The 19,757-nt window shown below is 43.7% G+C and overlaps 1 protein-coding gene across 3 annotated transcripts in view; it reads right to left on the bottom strand.

The window, feature by feature from the left end:
* PRICKLE2 (prickle planar cell polarity protein 2) overlaps positions 1–16,968 on the bottom strand; it is a 215,061-nt gene extending 198,093 nt beyond the window's left edge. Inside the window, exons 1-2 of one of the 3 annotated variants that reach the window (XM_069966928.1) lie at positions 16,937–16,968; positions 2,633–2,718 (exon numbers count right to left, since the gene is read on the bottom strand). Coding sequence is in view for 1 of the 3 variants with exons in the window: in XM_069966926.1 (XP_069823027.1) it covers positions 2,633–2,718; positions 16,415–16,456 (128 nt within the window). In the remaining 2 variants the exon portion in view is untranslated. Of the gene's footprint in view, positions 1–2,632; positions 2,719–6,005; positions 6,066–16,414; positions 16,616–16,936 lie in introns of those variants that run through there. The other 2 variants (XM_069966926.1, XM_069966929.1) reach the window with 2 other exon arrangements.
* Positions 16,969–19,757: the final 2,789 nt, after the last annotated feature.

Raw genomic sequence — 19,757 nt, 5'->3', positions numbered from 1 at the left:
ACCCTGTGTGGTTTGTAAGTGTTTTCAATCATGTTGGCGTTGAGGATATTTCAATTAAGTATTTCTTAAAAATATTGTTAATTTTATGGGGTGCACTATTTATGTGTCTGTGCTTTGCATTGGGGATAGCTTTGATCGATTCTACGGATCACTAAGTAGCACGCCCTCTTGGTATTAGATTGAGTCCCCCTTTCTTTTGTATTGTATAGTAGTCTTAGATACAAGCAAACTCCCCCCACCAGCTGCTGATTGACAATTATCAATCCATGTAACATGGACAATAAATAGTCCTTTCCTGTATGTGCATGAGCCCAGTAGTCCTCAATATCCATGAGAAGCAGAAAACTCCACCTACCGGCTGCTGATTGGCAGTTATCTATCTATGCTGTGTATAGGCAGTCACCTGTCAATAAACTATAACTAGTTTATGCTGGCCTCTTTTAAGGTAGCATAAACCTAGTGCCAGATTCCCTTTAAATAGCCACATAAAGTACAGCTTTCTACTTTGTAGGACTCCCATAATCAACTGACATGATGAGATATTCATTATTTGCAGAAATAACACTAGCAATAACAATGAACGTAATTCCTAGTAAGGAGACTCCCCGCGGTAAGCGTTATCCCATATGAACTTTACAAAGGGTTTGTTGAAAATTGTCAACCCTATGGATACAACTGATATACTAAAATCATTAACTTCATCCAGTAAATCAGACCCGAGTGATCTTGTAACATATATTTTTCCTAAATCATTAGAACATGACGAGAGAAAAATGCTAAAACAGATGGAAAAGTAACACATTCTACAACGTATAGAATGCATGAAACGTCAACAATCTAGTTTATGGGATCAGAAAATGTGTGTTTGCGGTGACAGGTGTCCATAGTAAATTTCAGTTGTTTTTGCAAAGTAAATAAACCTTTTATGTGAACAGTCACGGTCTTGAACCCATAAACTCTACAAATACGAGTTCTCCATTCTGGGAACCATATCGGGAACTATAAAATTCGGAAACAGTGATGGTCGATAATCAGGCCATGTTAAAGGTCGATAAGAGGGTACACTTTTGATAGCTTCCACCTTTTCCCTAGGAGACTTATACACCTAAATCTCCTATGAAGCAAGCATTTTAGGGGAGATACCATTAATAATAGGGCCAAAGTATGTATGTTTGAGGCATCTTTCCATCCCCACAGGTTAGGCCTAAATGTAGGTATCTAAAATCTGGGACCCTCTCCTATTGGGAGAACAGGGCTCTCGTAATCCCCTAGGTTAGACTGGACATTTTTCCACTTTTAGCATTAAGCAGGGTGCCATGCTTGCACACATCTCTATCCATGCCCTTAAAATCAGTAAGACATCTATATAAACCTAGCCAGTCTGTTAAATTCAACATTTTACTTTGGTGGCTTTTATTAGCATTACTTTTATTCAAGGCAATATTTCTCTTCAGTAAGACTGTAGTAATAAGTGACTCTATAAACCCGGGAAAGCCTATATATTATTTACAGGAAAGATAGAAAAAAAGCTTCTGAACTTTCTCTGCAGTAATTCACAATGTAGACCCCTCCTGAAGTATAGTCCTGCATTCAAAATACAGAAATAATGAATTATGCAGCCAACTCGGGCACGGTTACCGCTATTCCCATTGCTGCAGAGCCTGCCAATGCCAGCGGCAGCTACAAGAACACCTCTCTGCCCTTATTCCTGTTTTAAAAAATGTTCTACAAACTTTTCAAAATGGGAAGAAAGCAGAATAAAACCATCACACATTAAGCTTCAGAAAACACTGCTTCTTTACACATTTCTATAGCAAGAGATGTGCATGCAACCTCTGCTGACATATTAGGTTAAAGGGGGTACATACCACAGAGGCACGTGACCGCTATGGGGCCCATGTAGAGAGAGGGGCCAGCCTTGGTTGGCTGCATCCCTTATAAATTGTAGTGAGTGTCTGTGCAGGGATTGTCTATCCAGCAAACATGGATGTGAAGAATAACCCTCGAGCTACATTCACACGGCTTTTTGGCATGTATGATGTTGCATATCAAGTGGTGAAAAATGCGTGCATTAATGGTAATATACGCTGCAGTTCACACAATGAATATTTAGCATGCCTATGACAAATACACTAGAATGAGTGACATAATTTATTCCAAGAGTATAGTTCGCAAATGCACATCGGAAACAATTGACGCATTGACAAATACCAACTCAGGGCGTCCTTTTGGCTTCAATCTAGTTAACAGGTTACAATACATACTGGACTATATGCAGGGCACCAAACATGATACCAACAGAGCCTTATGGTAAGGCTCTAACTTGCTAATAACTTGACTGAAGGCCACTTTACCCATCATCTTGCATTGCTCATCTTTGTTGCATCTGTCATACATAGGGACCCATGTTAAAAAAACATATACATACAGTATCATGCATTATCTGTATTTTCCTGAACCCAGCTCAATGGAACAGCACAGAAGTCTGTATTATCTCATCCAGCAAACCTCAACAGATACAAGTTGAATGGCGACTAAAATGTCCTCCACCGGGTAATGGGGGTCAAATACGGCCCTCTATGACATAGCTTTTTACAGATCAATATCTCTTGACAAAAGAAGATTTTCCTACCTCCACTTATGTAAGGCCAGTCCAGGACAGCGGTCACCGCAGGCATTACATGGTTGTCCACGCTCGGGTTCGGCAAAAGATGTAATCTGCAAATAGAAAATACAGACAATCAGGGCTACTCTGCTCCTTCAGTGAGGTCTTATTCCTGTTTTGCTCTGACCTTATTGTATGTATGGAGTTTACTGCAAACAAAGATAATAGCTATGATGACAGCAGCAGGAGAGGGGTGTGCTGAGCTTGTAGGAGGTAGTGACCCGGCTTTGCCGGTGACTAAGGATCCATGTACTTCCGCAATCCATGGGTCAGTCTCCCCTCCACTATCATAGTAACATTCTAAGAATGTAAGAGCTACACCTGATCTAAAGACTATCCTGATGAACAGACTTAAAGAAGGAAGAGAAAGGTAGAGAAATACTGAAGTAAAGTATCCAAAAACACTGGTGAGTGTTATGAGACTTCTTTTAATGCCTTACAAGAAAACACTTTACTCCATGAAGAAGCTTGGCTCCCCAAAGGGCTGGCGTCTGGGCTACGTGATGTGGTTAATGAATGCGATGCTTGACTGCACAGATGCCACACCAACTCCATTAAATTAACATTCCTTATGGGTTGTGGAGCAAGAGAAAGGTCTATAAGTAGACATCCCCTTTAAATCAGGCAGACGTTTATTGTATTATGTCGAATACACAAATAAGCAGTTCTCAAAAATGAAAAGGATTATCTGAATAAATGGCCGTTTACATGACTGCCATACCAATGGAGATTTTTCAGAGGTGGATTGTTCTTCTGGAGAAGGCCTTATTTGCATACATTTCTCTAGCCTGACAAATACAGTAGCTACAAATACAGGCCATACATAGACTATGGTGAAAATTTTACAACGAAACATAGCATGGCCTACCTAGGAAAAACATAGCATGGTCCATCTTTGTACTTGGTCAGCAAAGTAGGTACATTGCACCTACATAGTCGGTATCCATTGCAATAAACAGGCACAGGTTCTCCTACCAACACCAGAGCAGTCACCTGTTATTGGCCAGAAAACTGTAAGGTAAATGTCCTGTTGGCTTTCATTGGCCCCCCTTGGATTCTATTGGTGAAATTATAACCAACCATAAAAATGTATATTCATACATTTCACCCAAGTGATGTTGAGAGGAGATGGATGGGAAAGAAGGTAAAAAAAGGTCTGGCCCTTGGATAAGCTCACTTTACAATTGTAATTAGTCAGGTTCACAAGGGAGTAGACCTCCACTTAAACACTTCTGAAACATCTCTATAGAAGTTTTCTTTGGTTTTAGTGCCTTATAGCTGGCAGAGATTTGAGTAACAGCAGTATCCCTTTTACCGTGTAAATGTCTATCATTGCTATCTTTCTCAAAACAAAAGGGCAGCTGAAGGTCAACATGCCAAATCCATATCACCCAACATCTGCTGTTTGGAAGTTGGGAGCCGGCCATTCTCATTAGAAAGTTGTCAATTCTCATTGGCAAGATAATGTTCAAAGGGGTCTCCCCACCAATCTTATCGATAGCATATTAAAGGGGTAGTGCGGCGCTAAACAATTATTAACTAAATAACACACATTACACAGTTATACAACTTTGTAATGTATGTTATGTTAGTGAATCACCCCCTTCCCCGTGTTTCCCCCCACCCACACCACACCCGGAAGTGTAGTGCTCTATACATACCTGCTTCTTGCCGACTCCCGTCCGCCATTTTGTGCCAATGATGTCATCTTCGGACGGACGGCCGAACCGCTCCGACCGTCCCTAGTGCCGGCCGCCCTCTGCCGCATCATCAGCTGCTCAGCCGCGATTGGCTAAGCACAGTTGTGTGTGTTATTTAGTGAATAATTGTTTAGCGCCGCACTACCCCTTTAATTCAATATGGCTGAACAAGGGAGGCCAAGTGAACAAGCTCAGTATTGGTTGGGATCCCAATGATCAGACTTTACTAGTCAGATTAATGGTTCATGTAATCAATATGACATCAATGTTATTAGTGGGAGACTCCTTATATGTGCTCCATGCAACACAGATTGTGGGTTAAGAAGACAAGTGTGCAGTTCTACTATTTCATATAGAGACAGCTGTCAATCACTTAGTAGGACCGCCCACGTGACTACTTAGCCCAGAATGAGCAGAGATTTACATGAATAAATGACAAGTTATCCTGGAACTTTTCCCACAAAGCTATATATCAATCTGCTCATCTCCTCCTGCTATATAACAGATTGGATTGTATTTTCAAAGCGACAGATTCCCTTTAATGTGTACTGACCCTCCAATTATGCCAATTGGTGGGAGCTTGCACCATTTCTACTTGTTTACTGTATATAATGTATCAGTGTACCATTGTTCCATTTGTTTCTAATTCTGCCTATAGCAGGTTTTGGATCTGTCAGGAAGACTAGTTTCGTTATGCTACACAGATCCTTTGATGAGATGACAGGTGCAGCTTTCTAGTCTATGTTTATTGGGAAGGGAAACATGCACTTTGTGAAATAGACTTGTTCTATATCTTGACAGCAAACAAAACACTTTCAAGACAAGTCAATGGCGAGAAGGCCAAGCGGAGTTTCAATCTGAATCCACTCTCTGGGCGTCAAGTCAAAGGAGGACACAAGGGTGTAAAAAGTCAAACAGAAAGTTAAGAAAAGCAAAGACAGTGAAAGTCTCCAAATTTACATGATAATAGCCGTGAACCAGTCTCCAAGTCACCGCAAGGCATTATGGGAGAAATTCTCAGGAGTAAATAACAGCGTCTGTGTAATTAACCCTTCCCGAGTCAACTTTGAACAAACTTCCAAGTGTAAAACTATCAGAGTGTGAATGAGCGATGACCTGTGAGGGTCCAGTATGCAGTTTTCTATGCGAACGCAGCAGATGGTGGGTATCAGCTCTACAGTTTCTTATAATCAGCAGATCATATGCAAATAAACACTTCTGTTCAAAGAAAGTTGTGCTCAGTCATTAGAGAAGGACGGCAGTATGTGTGTCAGGAAAATACGGTGGGGATCTCACCACAAATCTTTAGTCGATCTGCACGTATGATTATTCACATGTGGAAATACATAGCATGCTCCATTTTTCAGTGTGGATGGGGTTTTCACAAAACTATCCATGGGTATTGAACCGTAAATTGTTGCACATTTAGGCTGTGTTCACACACAGTATTTTTGCTCAGTATTTTGCAACCAAAACAGGAGTGGGAACAAAGCCTTAAATGGGTACTCCCTTTCCAGTAATTGAAAAAAATTACAAAGTTATATAACTTTGGAATATGCTTCTATCACCGATCTGCCCCCCTTTCCCTATCTTTACCCCCCTCAATCCCCCACCAGGAAGTGAAGTAAACTTATTCTTACCTAATGACTGTTGACCCCAGGCTGCTCTGTGGCAGCCATTTTGTGACAATGACATCATCAAGAGAAAGGCAGGTCTAGGCCCTGTTAGGCCAGCCTCCCTTTGTCAGATGACTCAGCTCTGATTGGCTGAACAAGCTGTATGCCATCTAACAGTTTTATAAAGTCAGTTAGACATCACAGGAGACAAAGTGCATCATGGGAAAGCCCAAACCAGGAAGTGAAGAAAAAATGAAGGCACCAACTGAAGCTTCAGGGACCTGCAAACAGAGACAGACTCAGGAGGGATGGAGATGATAAGTGTAAAAACTATGTTTATGATTGATTGGTTGTTTTTGTTTTTTTTAAGTCTCTATTACACGGGGCAATGAAGAGGAGCAAATGAGTGGGTAAGTGCGGGGGGGCTGTGGAGAGCTGCGAGGGGCTGCCCGGGTAATAGCTAGATCGTCCGGGCAGCCCATAGAAGATAGCAGCGGTCTGTTGCTGTCGCTCCTATTCCACCGAGTGATGGCAGCAGATCACTCCTATCTTAGTCATTTGTCTTTCAACATGTTGAAAGAAAAACGACAGACAACGATCAGCCGACATCGTTCATGTCGGCTGATCGTTGTCTTCTATTAGAAAAGATGATTATCGGACGATAATCGCTTCATGTAATAGAGCCTTTACAAAGCCAAATCAGTGCCAGAAATCTGCAGCAATTCTGCCACGTCTGAACATGGCTTTAGTATGGGAAGGCTTTTCATCAGGAAGTGCATTCAGCATATACGCTTTCATAAAGCTGTGGTATGCTTGCACAGTAGGGTAAGGGCCATTTACACAAACTGACTGCCAGTACAGGATCACAGATTAGAGACATTGTTCCCTTTGTTAAAAGCAAACTGAAAGGGAATGTCAACAACAAGCGAACGTGAGCAATCAGATCATTCCGATTTATTTCTATGGAGAGTAGCTGTGCAAGGTTGGCAAACCAGTCAAGAAATTGGGACTTCGGGCCCCCGCTCTCAGTAGTTTTGGAAGCCTGACTTCTATCTATCATATCACTATGGTTGTCTAATTCACAGGTCATAAAAGTAAAAAACATTAAGTTGTTAAACACCCTCTTCGAATTGAATCTGTATCTTACAACACCATTTGGCTCTTGGGTTTAAAATTCAGGGCTGGTTAGTTTCTCAAAGAGGTAGTATAAAATGTAAGTACAGCATGCTAAGTGTATTAAATAACAAACTAGAGAATACTCACCTTCCCCATTTAGTGCCAGTGCTCTAGTCCTCTCTGGTCCTCTTGTTTGCTTCCCCTGCCGCTGTCCTGGTGAAGCTCCAAACTGTGGCTGAAGTGTATTCAGAATGTCATCAGCAGAACAGGGAGAGTGCGGCATATGGTAAGTATGGTAAGAAGGAACAGGGCAGACCAAAGTACTGCCACTGGATGGGGAGAGGCGAGTATTCTCTAGTTTGTCATTTTACACACTTAGCATACTGTAGTTTGATTTTTAATTGACTCAGAATACCTCTTTAATATATCTCTATTGAAGTAAGGGCCAAGATTTATCAATCCATGTGAAACAAAAACTAATATAATTTGACCATAGTAACAAATCACAGCTCATCTTTGATATCCTAAGCAGCTCTGGCAAAATGAAAGTTTAGCTGTGAATGGTTTCTGGAGGTAAAATTTTTCATTGCCCCTGTTAGCCAGAATCCTACTCCACACTGACGAGGGGCAACTACCCTGAAAAAGCTGTCTGTGGATGGATGCCTGCCTTGGTAAACCCTGGTATTTCCCTATTTATGTTCCAATACTCACAACCGAATGGGACTTAAGGGGCTACGTATCAGGGTGGTTTGGTGATCTCCCCACTGGGAGTCACCCCCTTGGCAATAGGCTTTCCTCCCCTGGAGGGATATCTGGCTATTCCTGTGTTTTGAGACTTGTAACTGAGGCTCCACAGACCCCTCTTTTGCAGGTTTTCTGACCTACTATGAAACTGACAGAGATGGTTGAGTATAACGCCTGACTAATTCACTCTGTCTTACTGCTCAATCTATAATAGGAAAACTGGACCCCATTCTTGTGAACGATGGGGATCTAAGTGCTAGAGCTCCCAATGCTCATCCTGCTTGTGGGAAAACCCTGTGAACTCAGTTTCTATTTAGGAGTATCTGTATGTGCAAAAAAAAAGCATTTGTCTACATTGGTAAGTGGTAAAAGCAAGAATGGAAACTAAATAAATTTATTGTATAATGTTGCACAATATATTTTATTGTACCCACACTAGTTATAGCAGATCTTTAACTTCAGCACCCCAAGTTGTTGCTTCCTTTATACTACTCAGTGCTGATCTCTGTTAATAGTATTTAATGTGGAGGAAACATTGGATTTGTGAGATACACAAGGCCAATGAAAATACACAACTCTGCCTGATTAAATAAACACACGGGTAACAAGGCACAGGATGGAAGATGATAAAAATGTGTGTTTAATAAAAGATGCAGGAAGAACCAGACAATCCCATGTACACAGTACAATGATCAGATGAGGGAATGGGCAATGTGGATCAAGATCTTCTCAGAGAGAAATGACAGCTCCACTTCAAGAGCAGCTTTCATTCTCAGAAGATGAGTGTGTAAAGGAAGAAACACTTCCATCATGGGTAGTAAGTACTGGTCCTAGAAAAGGAGTTCCAGTTTAATAATTCCCATCTGGCTAACCTTATTCCATGTATGTATGCCCCATTGTAGCATATATATGTATGCCACATGTATGCTACAATTTTCAGAGAATTGCACCAAACAAAATGTTTCACATGGAGATTATGTTCTCTTTTAACAACTCTTAGACAAGTGACAACACTTTTCCATAGAACTGAACTGTATAGAGAGTGCCACAGCCGAGAATGGGAGTTACATACTCCAATTCCCCTGATGAATGAGGAGAGTACCTTAGGCATTGCATATCTTGTCCATTTTCCAGGATTGGTGAAGGACAGTCCTCAAAATATGTGATGAAAGTCAATGCTACCATAAAAATACTGTTCAGTTCAGATTCCATTTATATCCTGAAGACGGCTTGATGTTAAAATAAGCAAAAGAAAAATAAATAAATAGTTCCTTATGTTGGAAAGCCAGAAGTTGCTGCATAGAATAGCTTCTGATAATTGCAGTGAAAATTGGGGGCGCTGCATGACTGGATGACCTGGCATGGGACATGTCAGGCCTGCTCAGTCAGTCAGGGGCAGTAGTGGAGTCTGCCTTGGCCGCCGAGTGGCTGATGTGACATGTCACATCCAAGATCCCACTCAGACCTAAAAGTAGCCAGGGATCGGGAACCAGAGTGGATGACAGTGGAGCCGGGGAGGTAAGTACATGTTATGTTCACCCACCTCCTCCCCGACTGTTTTGCAAAAAAAAAGGAGCCCTTTCCCTTTAAAGGCCCTATTCCACCAACAGATCTGAAAATGCCAACCACAATACTGTAAGCCCAACCTTATTTCTCACTACAGCAGTGCTTCTTAAGGCCCTATTCCACCAACAGATCTGACGACAGATTATCTGCCAAAGATTTGAAGCCAAACCCAGGAACAGACTATAATCAGAGAACAGGTAATAAAGGAAAGACTGGATTTCTCCTCTTTTGAAATCCACTCCTGGGTTTGGCTTCAAATCTTTGGCAGATAATCTGTCGTCAGATCTGTTGGTGGAATAGGGCCTTAAGAAGCACTGCTGTAGTGAGAAATAAGGCTGGGCTTACAGTATTGTGGTTGGCATTTTCAGCTTAAACCAGGAGAAGGTCCAAAACACAGATATAGAAGCGCATTTTTACAGATTTCAGTATCTTAGTTCCACTCCTGGTTTTGGCTAAAAATACAGAACAAAATAAGAACTAAATACTGACCAAAATACTATGTGTGAACCCAGCATTGCACGGTGGGAGGGCGGAGGCATCTTGCAGCTCATAAATATGCCAGACTGCTGGAATCGTGCTGCTACTAATGAACTGTAAATTTCTAAAAACTACAGCACAGTGACACATAACCAACACACTGATGACCTCAGTCTACATGGCTGTTAACGGGTTTGAGGCTGTGTTCACACATTACAGTTTTTAATTGGAAGTACCGAATACTAAGTCAGGAACAGATCATAAATGGAGGACGAGTATAAAGAAAGACTTAAAAGGGGTACTCCAGCTGGGGGGGGCATTTTTTCCTGGGACCGGGGAGGAGGTGGCTGAGGGAAACGACGTCTACTCACCTCCCCGTTCCCCCTCCCCGGTTGTGGCGCTCCAGTCCCCGGCCGATTCCTGGTGTCTGACGCAGGCCCGAGACGTGACGTCTCAGGTCCGTTCAGCCAGTCAGTGACTCAGACTCAGTGACTCAGTGACCAGTCAGTGACTCAGATCCCGCCTCTGTCACTGACTGGCTGAGCGGACCTGGGACGTATCGTCACAGGCCCGCGTCAGACACCAAGAAGCGGCCGGTAACCGGGACCGGAGCGCCGTGATGCGGGACCCGTTGCTGGAACCGGGGAGGTGAGTAGACGTTGTTTCCCTCAGCCGCTCCCAGCAAAAAAAAAAAAAAGCCCCCCGCTGGAGTACCCCTTTAAAGTGTCACTGTCACTATAGAAAACTTTTGACTTGTCATAGAGACATGTCAAAAGTTTTGATCAGTTCTGTTCTAAGTGTTCAAATCCGTATTGATCGGGAGAGAGAGCAGGAGAGGGCCGTGCTGTAGCGCATCTTCTCCACTCTGTGTCAGCATAATCAGTCGTACTTCATAGACTTACAGTATATTATGAGCCAGATGAATCGAGTGATAGGACCGCGCTTAGCGCATCTTCTCCCGATCGGTACACCCAGACCAATCAAAATTTTTGACATGTCACTAGGATATGTCAAAAGTTTTTAATGGTAACAGTGACACCATAAGGCAGTATTACACAGAACGATAACAAAGGGGAAGCAAGCGCCGACCTGTCAGATAAGCAATTGCTTCCCCCTCAGTCCCAGCTTGCTGCCTGTGCTACTACACGCACCCAAAGAAGTCAGCGGCCCTGCAAAAATCTTTATCTTTCAACATGTCCAACATGGCCCTATAATGGAAGTCAATGGAGAAACAGATGCACACAAATCCATCTGTTTATCCTTTTTTTTTTTCGTTAAAGGGATGAAAAAATGGATTGTAAAAATGCAGTGTGAACCAGCCTTACACAAAACCTACTGAAATCAATGAGCTGTCTGGGTAATGTGCAGTGCTGTGACTCCTTTTGCCAACTCAGTTATCTAGTTACTTAATGCAGAGGGACAGAATAACCAGACAGCCCCTCTAAAGGGAACCTATTATATTGAAAATAGAGTCTAATCTGCAAGCAGCATGGAATATTGCAGGAGGAGCTGAGAAGATTGATATATAGTTTTGTTGGAAAAAATCCTGGATAACTTGTCATTTATTCCTGTAAACCTCTGCTCATTCTGGGCTAAGAAGTCATGTGAGCAGTGCTAACCAGTGACTGACAGCACATTTATACACAGATAGCAGAGTACTACTTATTTTAAAATCACCTGTGATGGTGATGCAGGAAAACTGAAGCAGCCCCGATCGCCCCCCCCCCCCCCCTGCAGCCCCGGCCGCCCGATCGCTTACTGTTTACTTACTGTTTGTCTGCCATTGAAAGTATAGGGACAGGATCCACAGCGAGACTCGCTGCAAATACGCAGCGAGGAGACTCGCTGCGGATTCGGCAAGTGGGTTTCTACCCTTAGGGGTTATCCAGTGCTACAAAAACATGGCAACTTTTCCCCCTCTCTTGTCTCCAGTTCAGGTGTGGTTTGAAATTAAGCTCCATTTACTTCAATGGAACTGAGTTTGAAACCCCACCCAATCTAGAGATGAGAGGGGAAAAAGTGGCCATATTTTTGTAGCGCTGGATAACCCTTTTAATGGCTCCCTGACCCCAGCGTTCTCTGAGCAGCATCAGTATAGTGCTAATATCAATGGGAGCTTCGGAGCAGAACCACCCAGAAAGTAGTGACAAAACGCTGCATTGTTTTTCACATGGAAATTGTGATAATTGTTTCCACATCAAAATTATGTGTTTAATGGCCATGTGAACGTAGCCTAGCTATCAAGTTTCCCCACAGATTACAGTTAATCGCTGGGGTCTCTACTTACTGTGGATCATGTGTAATTTGACTAACAGATTATACAAGTAGGAATTGTCGAAGGTGGAGAACCCCTTTAAGTCAGCTTAGGCCCCTTTCAATGTAAGTATTCCTGTACTGAATTTATGAAATGCGTATGTATCCTGTTCATTGTGACTCTTACATGGCACCAGAACACAAAGTCATAAGAATCTAACAGAGCTTTGGTGTAAATTGCTATGCTCCACCAAACACAATGGAGAACAAACAGGAGCCGATCATATTACCTGGTCCTATTACAGGCTGACAGTATAATTACTTACTTTTTTGTTAACTATAAATTCATTACTGCCCTTTAACTCCCTGAGAAACACACACGGCTAATACAACTGCAGAGACTAGGTGGTGAGACCCTATTTACAGTGAGTAAAGGAATTCCCAACCTTTTTATTATGGGAGACCCTACAATTCCTCCAACCCAACTCTAAAATTGACAACTGAACTCTAAGGGCCCTATTCCAGGGGAGGATTATCGTTTGGATAATCGTTAATGATAAACGATCTCAAACGACCTCTATTGCGAACGACCTGAAATCATTCACCCAATTACACAAAACTATTATCGTTACTTATGGTCGTCTTGTCATCGCTATTGCGTTCCTCGCTACTGCGAATGACGTCTTATTCCAGGTGAATGATTTGCAAACGAGCAACGATAAAAAGAGGTCCAGGTCTTATTAAGCGATCAACGTTCTCTCGTTCGTCGATTAATCGTTAACTGCTATTCAACCGAACGATTATCGCTTCTTTCTCTAAGGCAAGAAGGGCTTGAGTCAACCATACTGGGGATCTCTTTTACAGAGCAGAGGGTTTCCTGAGTTGAGGGGCGATCTCTGGGACCCTCCACAATCTCGAAAGCAGGGACCTGCCCTATACAATAAATGGAGCATCACCACACGTGACTCACTGTTCCATTCTAAAATGAGTATCCTTTTTCGAGATTGTGGGGGGGGGGGGGGAGGGAGTCCTGGGATCAGGGATACTTATTTTAACTCTAAATACCCCTTTACCAGAGAAGTGTGCAGAGCTTTTAGCAGAGAACTAGGGATGAGCGAACCGGCTGAGGTTCAGGTTTGTATGAACCTGAACTATCGGCTTCTGATTCCTGCTGTTCATACGAACCCAAACCTCAGCCGGTTCGCTCATCCCTATAGAGAACCTTACAAACCCTCTCCCACTCTGCTTCTGAGTGATGACTGCAGCAGCCTCCTGCGTCATACAACACGCTATATTTAAAAAACTACTACAATCAGTCTTGAGGAATAGATGGAAGGGGTTTAGAAGGGTTTCTTACATATTAAGGCTGGGTTCACACTACGTATATTTCATTCAGTATTGTGGTCCTCATATTGCAACCAAAACCAGGAGTGGATTAAAAACACAGAAAGGATCTGTTCACACAATGTTGAGGACCACAATACTGACTGAAATATATGTAGTGTGAACCCAGCCTTAAACTGTCATTCAAAAAAAAAAAATTCACACACACATAATCTTAGGGGGAGATTTATCAAACTGGTGAAAAATGGAATTGTCTTAGTTGCCCCTAGCAACCAATCAGATTCCACTTTTCATTCCTCACAGATTCTTTGAAAAATGAAAGATGGAATCTGATTGGTTGCTAGGGGCAACTAAGACGAATATACTTTACACCATGTTTGATAAATCTCCCCCATAGTGTTCAGACCCTGAATGATTGTGAGCAACGTCAGACGCCCTCACAGATTTTCATGAGTCTGACTGATCACATGACAGCCGGGAGGGGACTGAACTGACCGCGGACTCCTCCGTATTTGTTCTCATGATTGGTCAGTGGGGAAGAACCAACATAAAAGCATCACAAAAACACCATAAATGCTATCCTAATAAAAGAAGCACAACATGAATTAAATGATAAGTTATTAAAATAAAATAAATAAAAAAAAACACCTTCCAAGCAGGTCTCATGGCATCAAACCTAAGGTTCAATACTGCATAAGGGTATGTGCACACTACGGAAATTAAACTAATAACTTGCTGCAGATTCCTTCCCTTGCCCCCCTGCGCTCCTGCTTGGCTCTCCACCCGTCTTATAATTCCATTCTATGGTCAGGCATATTCCGCTGTCCGCTCCAAAGAATTGACATGACAATTCTTTGGGCGGAGGGCGGAATCTGCCTGTGCATAAAATGGATTCTATGGGACTGGTGGAGAGCCAATCGGGAGCACAGGGGGGAAAGTGAAGGAATCTGCAGCAAGTTATCCGCTAGTGTGCAAATACCCTAATGAACGTCTGGTGGTGGATGAATTCCCTGTCCACCTCTATGACACAACTTTACTATTTGTATACATTCCTGTATTTATATGTTATGTAAATGGCAGCACTATTTAGCTGGTCCCATTAGGATGTCTGTAGAGACTCTTTACAAAGTAGCAGCAGCAGTTGGGTTATTTACAGCAAGTCTGAAAGGAAAGGACATCCGTATGTTGTAATGAATGGAGGCCGCTGAATTATTGAAGCAGGGTATTGTGCTCTGTGCTAATGACATTATAGCTGGAGTCAGGTGCAGCTCCCCCTCCCCCCTGCCGGGATCATGGCCGCTCTCTGATGCTTTTTATGGATTTCAGAGTTAACAAGAAGGATTTGGAAGGAGTTACAGTGTGACAAGTGATGAGCAGGGGAAGCTCTGAAGTCACAAGACACAGCGACTTACTGATAATTATTGACAATGGCTAATGATGATCCTCAGGAGTATGCTACTGGACCAGTGGAAATTAGCTGCTTCTACAAAAGGGGGGGGGGGGGGGTTCAGTTGGGAAACTGGTGAGTTCATATAGTTTACTGCACATGATAGCAGCCATAGCCATACAGCCACCTGTCAGTCCCAAACAAAGTCACACTCCATTAAAGTCTCTTTACACAGGACCGAAACTGTGCAAATTTTTTCTTCCTTTTTGACGTTCATTGGGAAATTCTGAAACCAATCCACAGCACTCCCTAAAGAGGATCCCTGGACATATAAGTGCCGCTCAGTCAATCCCTGGAGGGTCAACGCTGTGGCTGAGCTAAAATTTCCTATTTGTCAGGAAAGAGAACATAGTGGGGGATCAGTCGCAAGCACGGGGGGTGACAGGTCCTCTTTAATAGTTACTTAAATAGTGCCACACTTGTCCTCCGGTTGTGTGTGGTATTACAACTACAGCTCCATTAACTTCAATAGAATGGCACTGCAATACCACAAACACAAAGCAGACCAGAGAATGAACTGCAATACCAGACACAGCCCAGAAACAGGGGGGCACTGTTTCGAGAGAAACAAGCAGAACTATATTTTTAAAGTCATACAACTCTTTTAGCCTCAAACCACACATGCAGGTTTTTTTTTTGTTTTTTTTTTAGCCAAAGCCAGAAGCAGATTCAAAAGAAAAAGGAAATATAATGGAAAGACTAGGGCTACATTCACATGTACTACCGGTATATACACTGCAGATTTACATGCCCCATACTCTTGGCTAATGATAACTCATCACCATACAGTCTTAGATTATCCTCACAATTAATGGGACTTTAATGTAGTTCTACAATATCCACAAGATGTTCCGCAGCAGCACTACACACTACATCACCAGACGTAGCCACTGGGGCTATGTCTTTATTGGCAAATGAGCCATATGCAGCCATAACCTATAAATGCTCATCTTCTGTGGGACTACAACTCCCAGTAGATCCCAGACACCTACATAGAAAACAACCAAGATATTCTCCAGCAGCAACAACCACCTGAGTAACTAATCTGCAGAGTTACCATCATTAGAGGCTTATGTCTCTAGCCACAGGCTGCAATGTTATGAACATGATCCTTGCCAAGAGGTTCTGCAGCAGCAACACAATGTAGCTGGTATCATATCACCTGGAAGTATATCAGCAGGTAGTTGCTTACCTCTTGGGTCCCTACAAGTTGTGTAGTTGCCAATATTGTAGAACTACAACCCCCAGCTAACACCTTGCTTAAAAATATTGTATTCAGCTGCACTAACTGCTGAGGAACTACAAGTAGCAGCAGATGACAAGAGCAATAAAGAACTAGCAGGATGCAAGAGATAGCACTAACCTGTGGCTGTTAGGGGACTACAAATTCCAGCATGCCACAGCTTAAAACTAACTACAGGTTGCACAGTATAGTGACAATGACAAGAGGTTCTGCAGCAGTAAGGACTGCAGGAGCGGTACTCACAGATCTGCCGGAGTGTCTCCTCCAGGAGCTCCTGCTGAACATGGTGCTGGGGCTCGGTGCTGTCGGGGTCCCCTGCTCTCAGCTCACTGGCTTCTTTCTCATCAATGAAGTGAGTCAGGAGCGGGGTTTCCGTGTGTGAGGCTCCACCTAGCCGGGGACAGGAGAGGAGGGGGCCCGGGAGGACACGGTGCAGGCAGGGACGCCCCCTCAGCGCCCCCGTACATCACCCACCAGCCCCGCAACAATGTAACCGCGCTGACTGCACACCGTGTCACTTCCCAGCGCAGCAGGACGCTATTCACACGCTGCCTGACCTGCCGAGCCGCTACAATCCTCCTCCGCAAGTGTATGTGCGAGAAAGGCGCACCTGAGCTGAAATGTCGCTCATGTGAGGGAAGAATGCGCTTCTCAAACTACAGCACTGACTGAAGACGTGACCCTGGATGTGGAGTGCGACTACATGGCTGACTTTATTCTTTTGTAGCAATGTGAAAAATCGTGTTTTATATCCCACAGACTCACTGAAATCTGGTGTCACACATGGAGGATTTTTTTATTTATTTTTTAACTTCCACTGCAGTTTTAGGCCATGTTCACACACAGTATTTTTGCTCTGTATTTTTCAACCAAAACCAGCTGTAGATTGAAAACACAGAAAGACCATGAGGGCGATTTATCAAATATGAAGTAAAGTGAAACCGGCTCAGTTGCCCCTAGCAACCAATCAGACTGCAGCTTTTATTCCTCACAGACTCTTTGAAAAATGAAAGGTAGAATCTGATTGGTTGCTAGGGGCAACTGAGCCAGTTTAACTTTACACCATGTTTGATAAATCTCCCCTTTGTTCAAATACTGTTGAGTTCTAGTGGATGGCCGTCATTTAATAGCAAATAGCGGCCGTTGTTTTGAAAAAAGTCGTCGAGTGAGAAGATATGCTGCAGAGCGTTCTTTCCCCGCTCCTTTATAAGACTGACACTTTTTTTCTAAAGGCCTTGCGTAATGGTGCTTATGCAATGGGGTTTGGGGTTATTGAATTTCGAGGGTCTGGGGGGCTGTTTGATTTGTATATGTTCACCAACCTGTGGCTGTTAGGGGACTAACAGCCCCAACCCCCCCCCCCCCCCCCCCCCCCCCCCCCCCGGTATGCTCACTAGCATAGAATATGTTGATAAGGCTAATATAATGAGGCTGTTCCATGTTAGTGAGCATATACAAATCACCCCCCCCCCCCCAGGCAGACTAGTTTAGCTCACCCAAGCCAGTGATAGCGAATACATGGCGGTGAGAACGCTTTCTAGGAGATCCTGTTTGTGCAGCAGAGGTGTCTTTATCCTGCTCTGCATAGACCCTCGAAATTCAATAATCCCAGACGGGGCATTGCCTAGTACTCAACAGCATTCTGAATACAGGGGAACCCCTACCCCACTCTTGTATAAGTTTTAGTCTCCATCATAATGAGCCCCGCTGGGCTTGTAGACACGCTATAAATTGTATGTTGCAAGGGTGAATATAATGCACTGCATACAGAGCACAAGAGACAGCTATACAAGTGTCTATTTGAATTGCACCTTGTTCACATTTAGGTTCTACAATTTTATAACTGTATAACAGAGGTTACATTTTAAGCCACTGGGGAAAATGGGATATATGAGCCAGTTCTCTAGAATTGATCTCACACACAGACACCAGCACACATGTATACAGACACCAGCACACATGTATACAGACACCAGCACACATGTATACAGACACCAGCACACATGTATACAGACATACAGACACCAGCACACATGTATACAGACATACAGACACCAGCACACCAGGGCACGATGAAGTTTGAACTTCTGCAACCTGGAGAAATCACCTGATATCACCTGCAGTCCTATGTAACACCACATAACACAGTGGTATCTCTGAGTACAGATAATGTAGTAGATTTCACCTGCAGTCCTATGTAACAGCACAGATAACACAGTGATATCTCAGAGTATAGATCATGTAGTAGATGTCACCTGCAGTCCTATGTAACAGCACAGATAACACAGTGATATCCCTCTGAGTACAGATAATGTAGATGTCACCTGCAGTCCTATGTAACACCACAGATAACACAGTGATATCTCTGAGTACAGATAATGTAGTAGCTGTCACCTGCAGTCCTATGTAACACCACAGATAACACAGCGATATCTCTGAGTACAGATAATGTAGATGTCACCTGCAGTCCTATGTAACACCACAGATAACACAGTGATATCTCTGAGTACAGATAATGTAGTAGCTGTCACCTCGGGGGCGCCCCTACAAAATGATGTTCTACAAAATAAGAAAAGTGTCATACAGGGACTCACAGGTGACGTCTTCTTTGATCTGAGGCGTCACTTTCCCTTTTCCTCTCCATCCGGCCCAGACCTCCATGATGAGTCCTTCCAGATACGTTTCATCCCCTTAGAACCTGCGAGACAAACAATTTAGGCTCCGCACATTTCTAGCAACTTCCTTTCCTTTCTCCCCCCTGTAGGCTCCCATAGTAACTGCGCTGTGTGGGATGCCCCCTGTAAGTAGGATCCCCTGCTGTGCCCCCTGTATGTAGGATTCCCTGCTGTGCCCCCATGAGCTAATAATGCCCCTAGAGGTGCCCCCATGAGCTAATAATGCCCCTAGAGGTGGCCCCCATGAACTAATAATGCCCCCAGAGGTACCCCCATGCACTAATAATGCCCCCAGAGATGCTCCCATGAGTTAATAATGCCCCCAGAGGTGCCCCCATATACTAATAATGCCCCCAGAGGTACCCCCATATACTAATAATGCCCCCAGAGGTGCCCCCATATACTAATAATGCCCCCAGAGGTGCCCCCATGAACTACTAATGCCCCCAGAGGTGCCCCCATACACTACTAATGCCCCCAGAGGTGCCCGCATACACTAATAATGCCCCCAGAGGTGCCCCCATACACTAATAATGCCCCCAGAGGTGCCCCCATACACTAATAATGCCCCCAGAGGTGCCCCTATATACTAATAATGTCCCCAGAGGTGCCCCCATATACTAATAATGCCCCCATAGGTGCCCCCATATACTAATAATGCCCCCAGAGGTGCCCCCATGAACTAATAATGCCCCCAGAGGTGCCCCCATATACTACTAATGCCCCCAGAGGTGCCCCCATACACTAATAATGCCCCCAGAGGTGCCCCCATATACTAATAATGCCCCCAGAGGTGCCCCCCATGAGCTAATAATGCCCCCAGAGGTGCCCCCATACACTACTAATGCCCCCAGAGGTGCCCCCATACACTAATAATGCCCCCAGAGGTGCCCCCATACACTAATAATGCC

The sequence above is a fragment of the Dendropsophus ebraccatus genome, chromosome 4 (assembly GCF_027789765.1).
Source record: "Dendropsophus ebraccatus isolate aDenEbr1 chromosome 4, aDenEbr1.pat, whole genome shotgun sequence".
Lineage (NCBI taxonomy): Eukaryota > Metazoa > Chordata > Amphibia > Anura > Hylidae > Dendropsophus > Dendropsophus ebraccatus.
The sequence above is the reverse complement of the archived record's forward strand: the minus strand, read 5'-3'. Positions and strand labels throughout refer to the sequence as shown.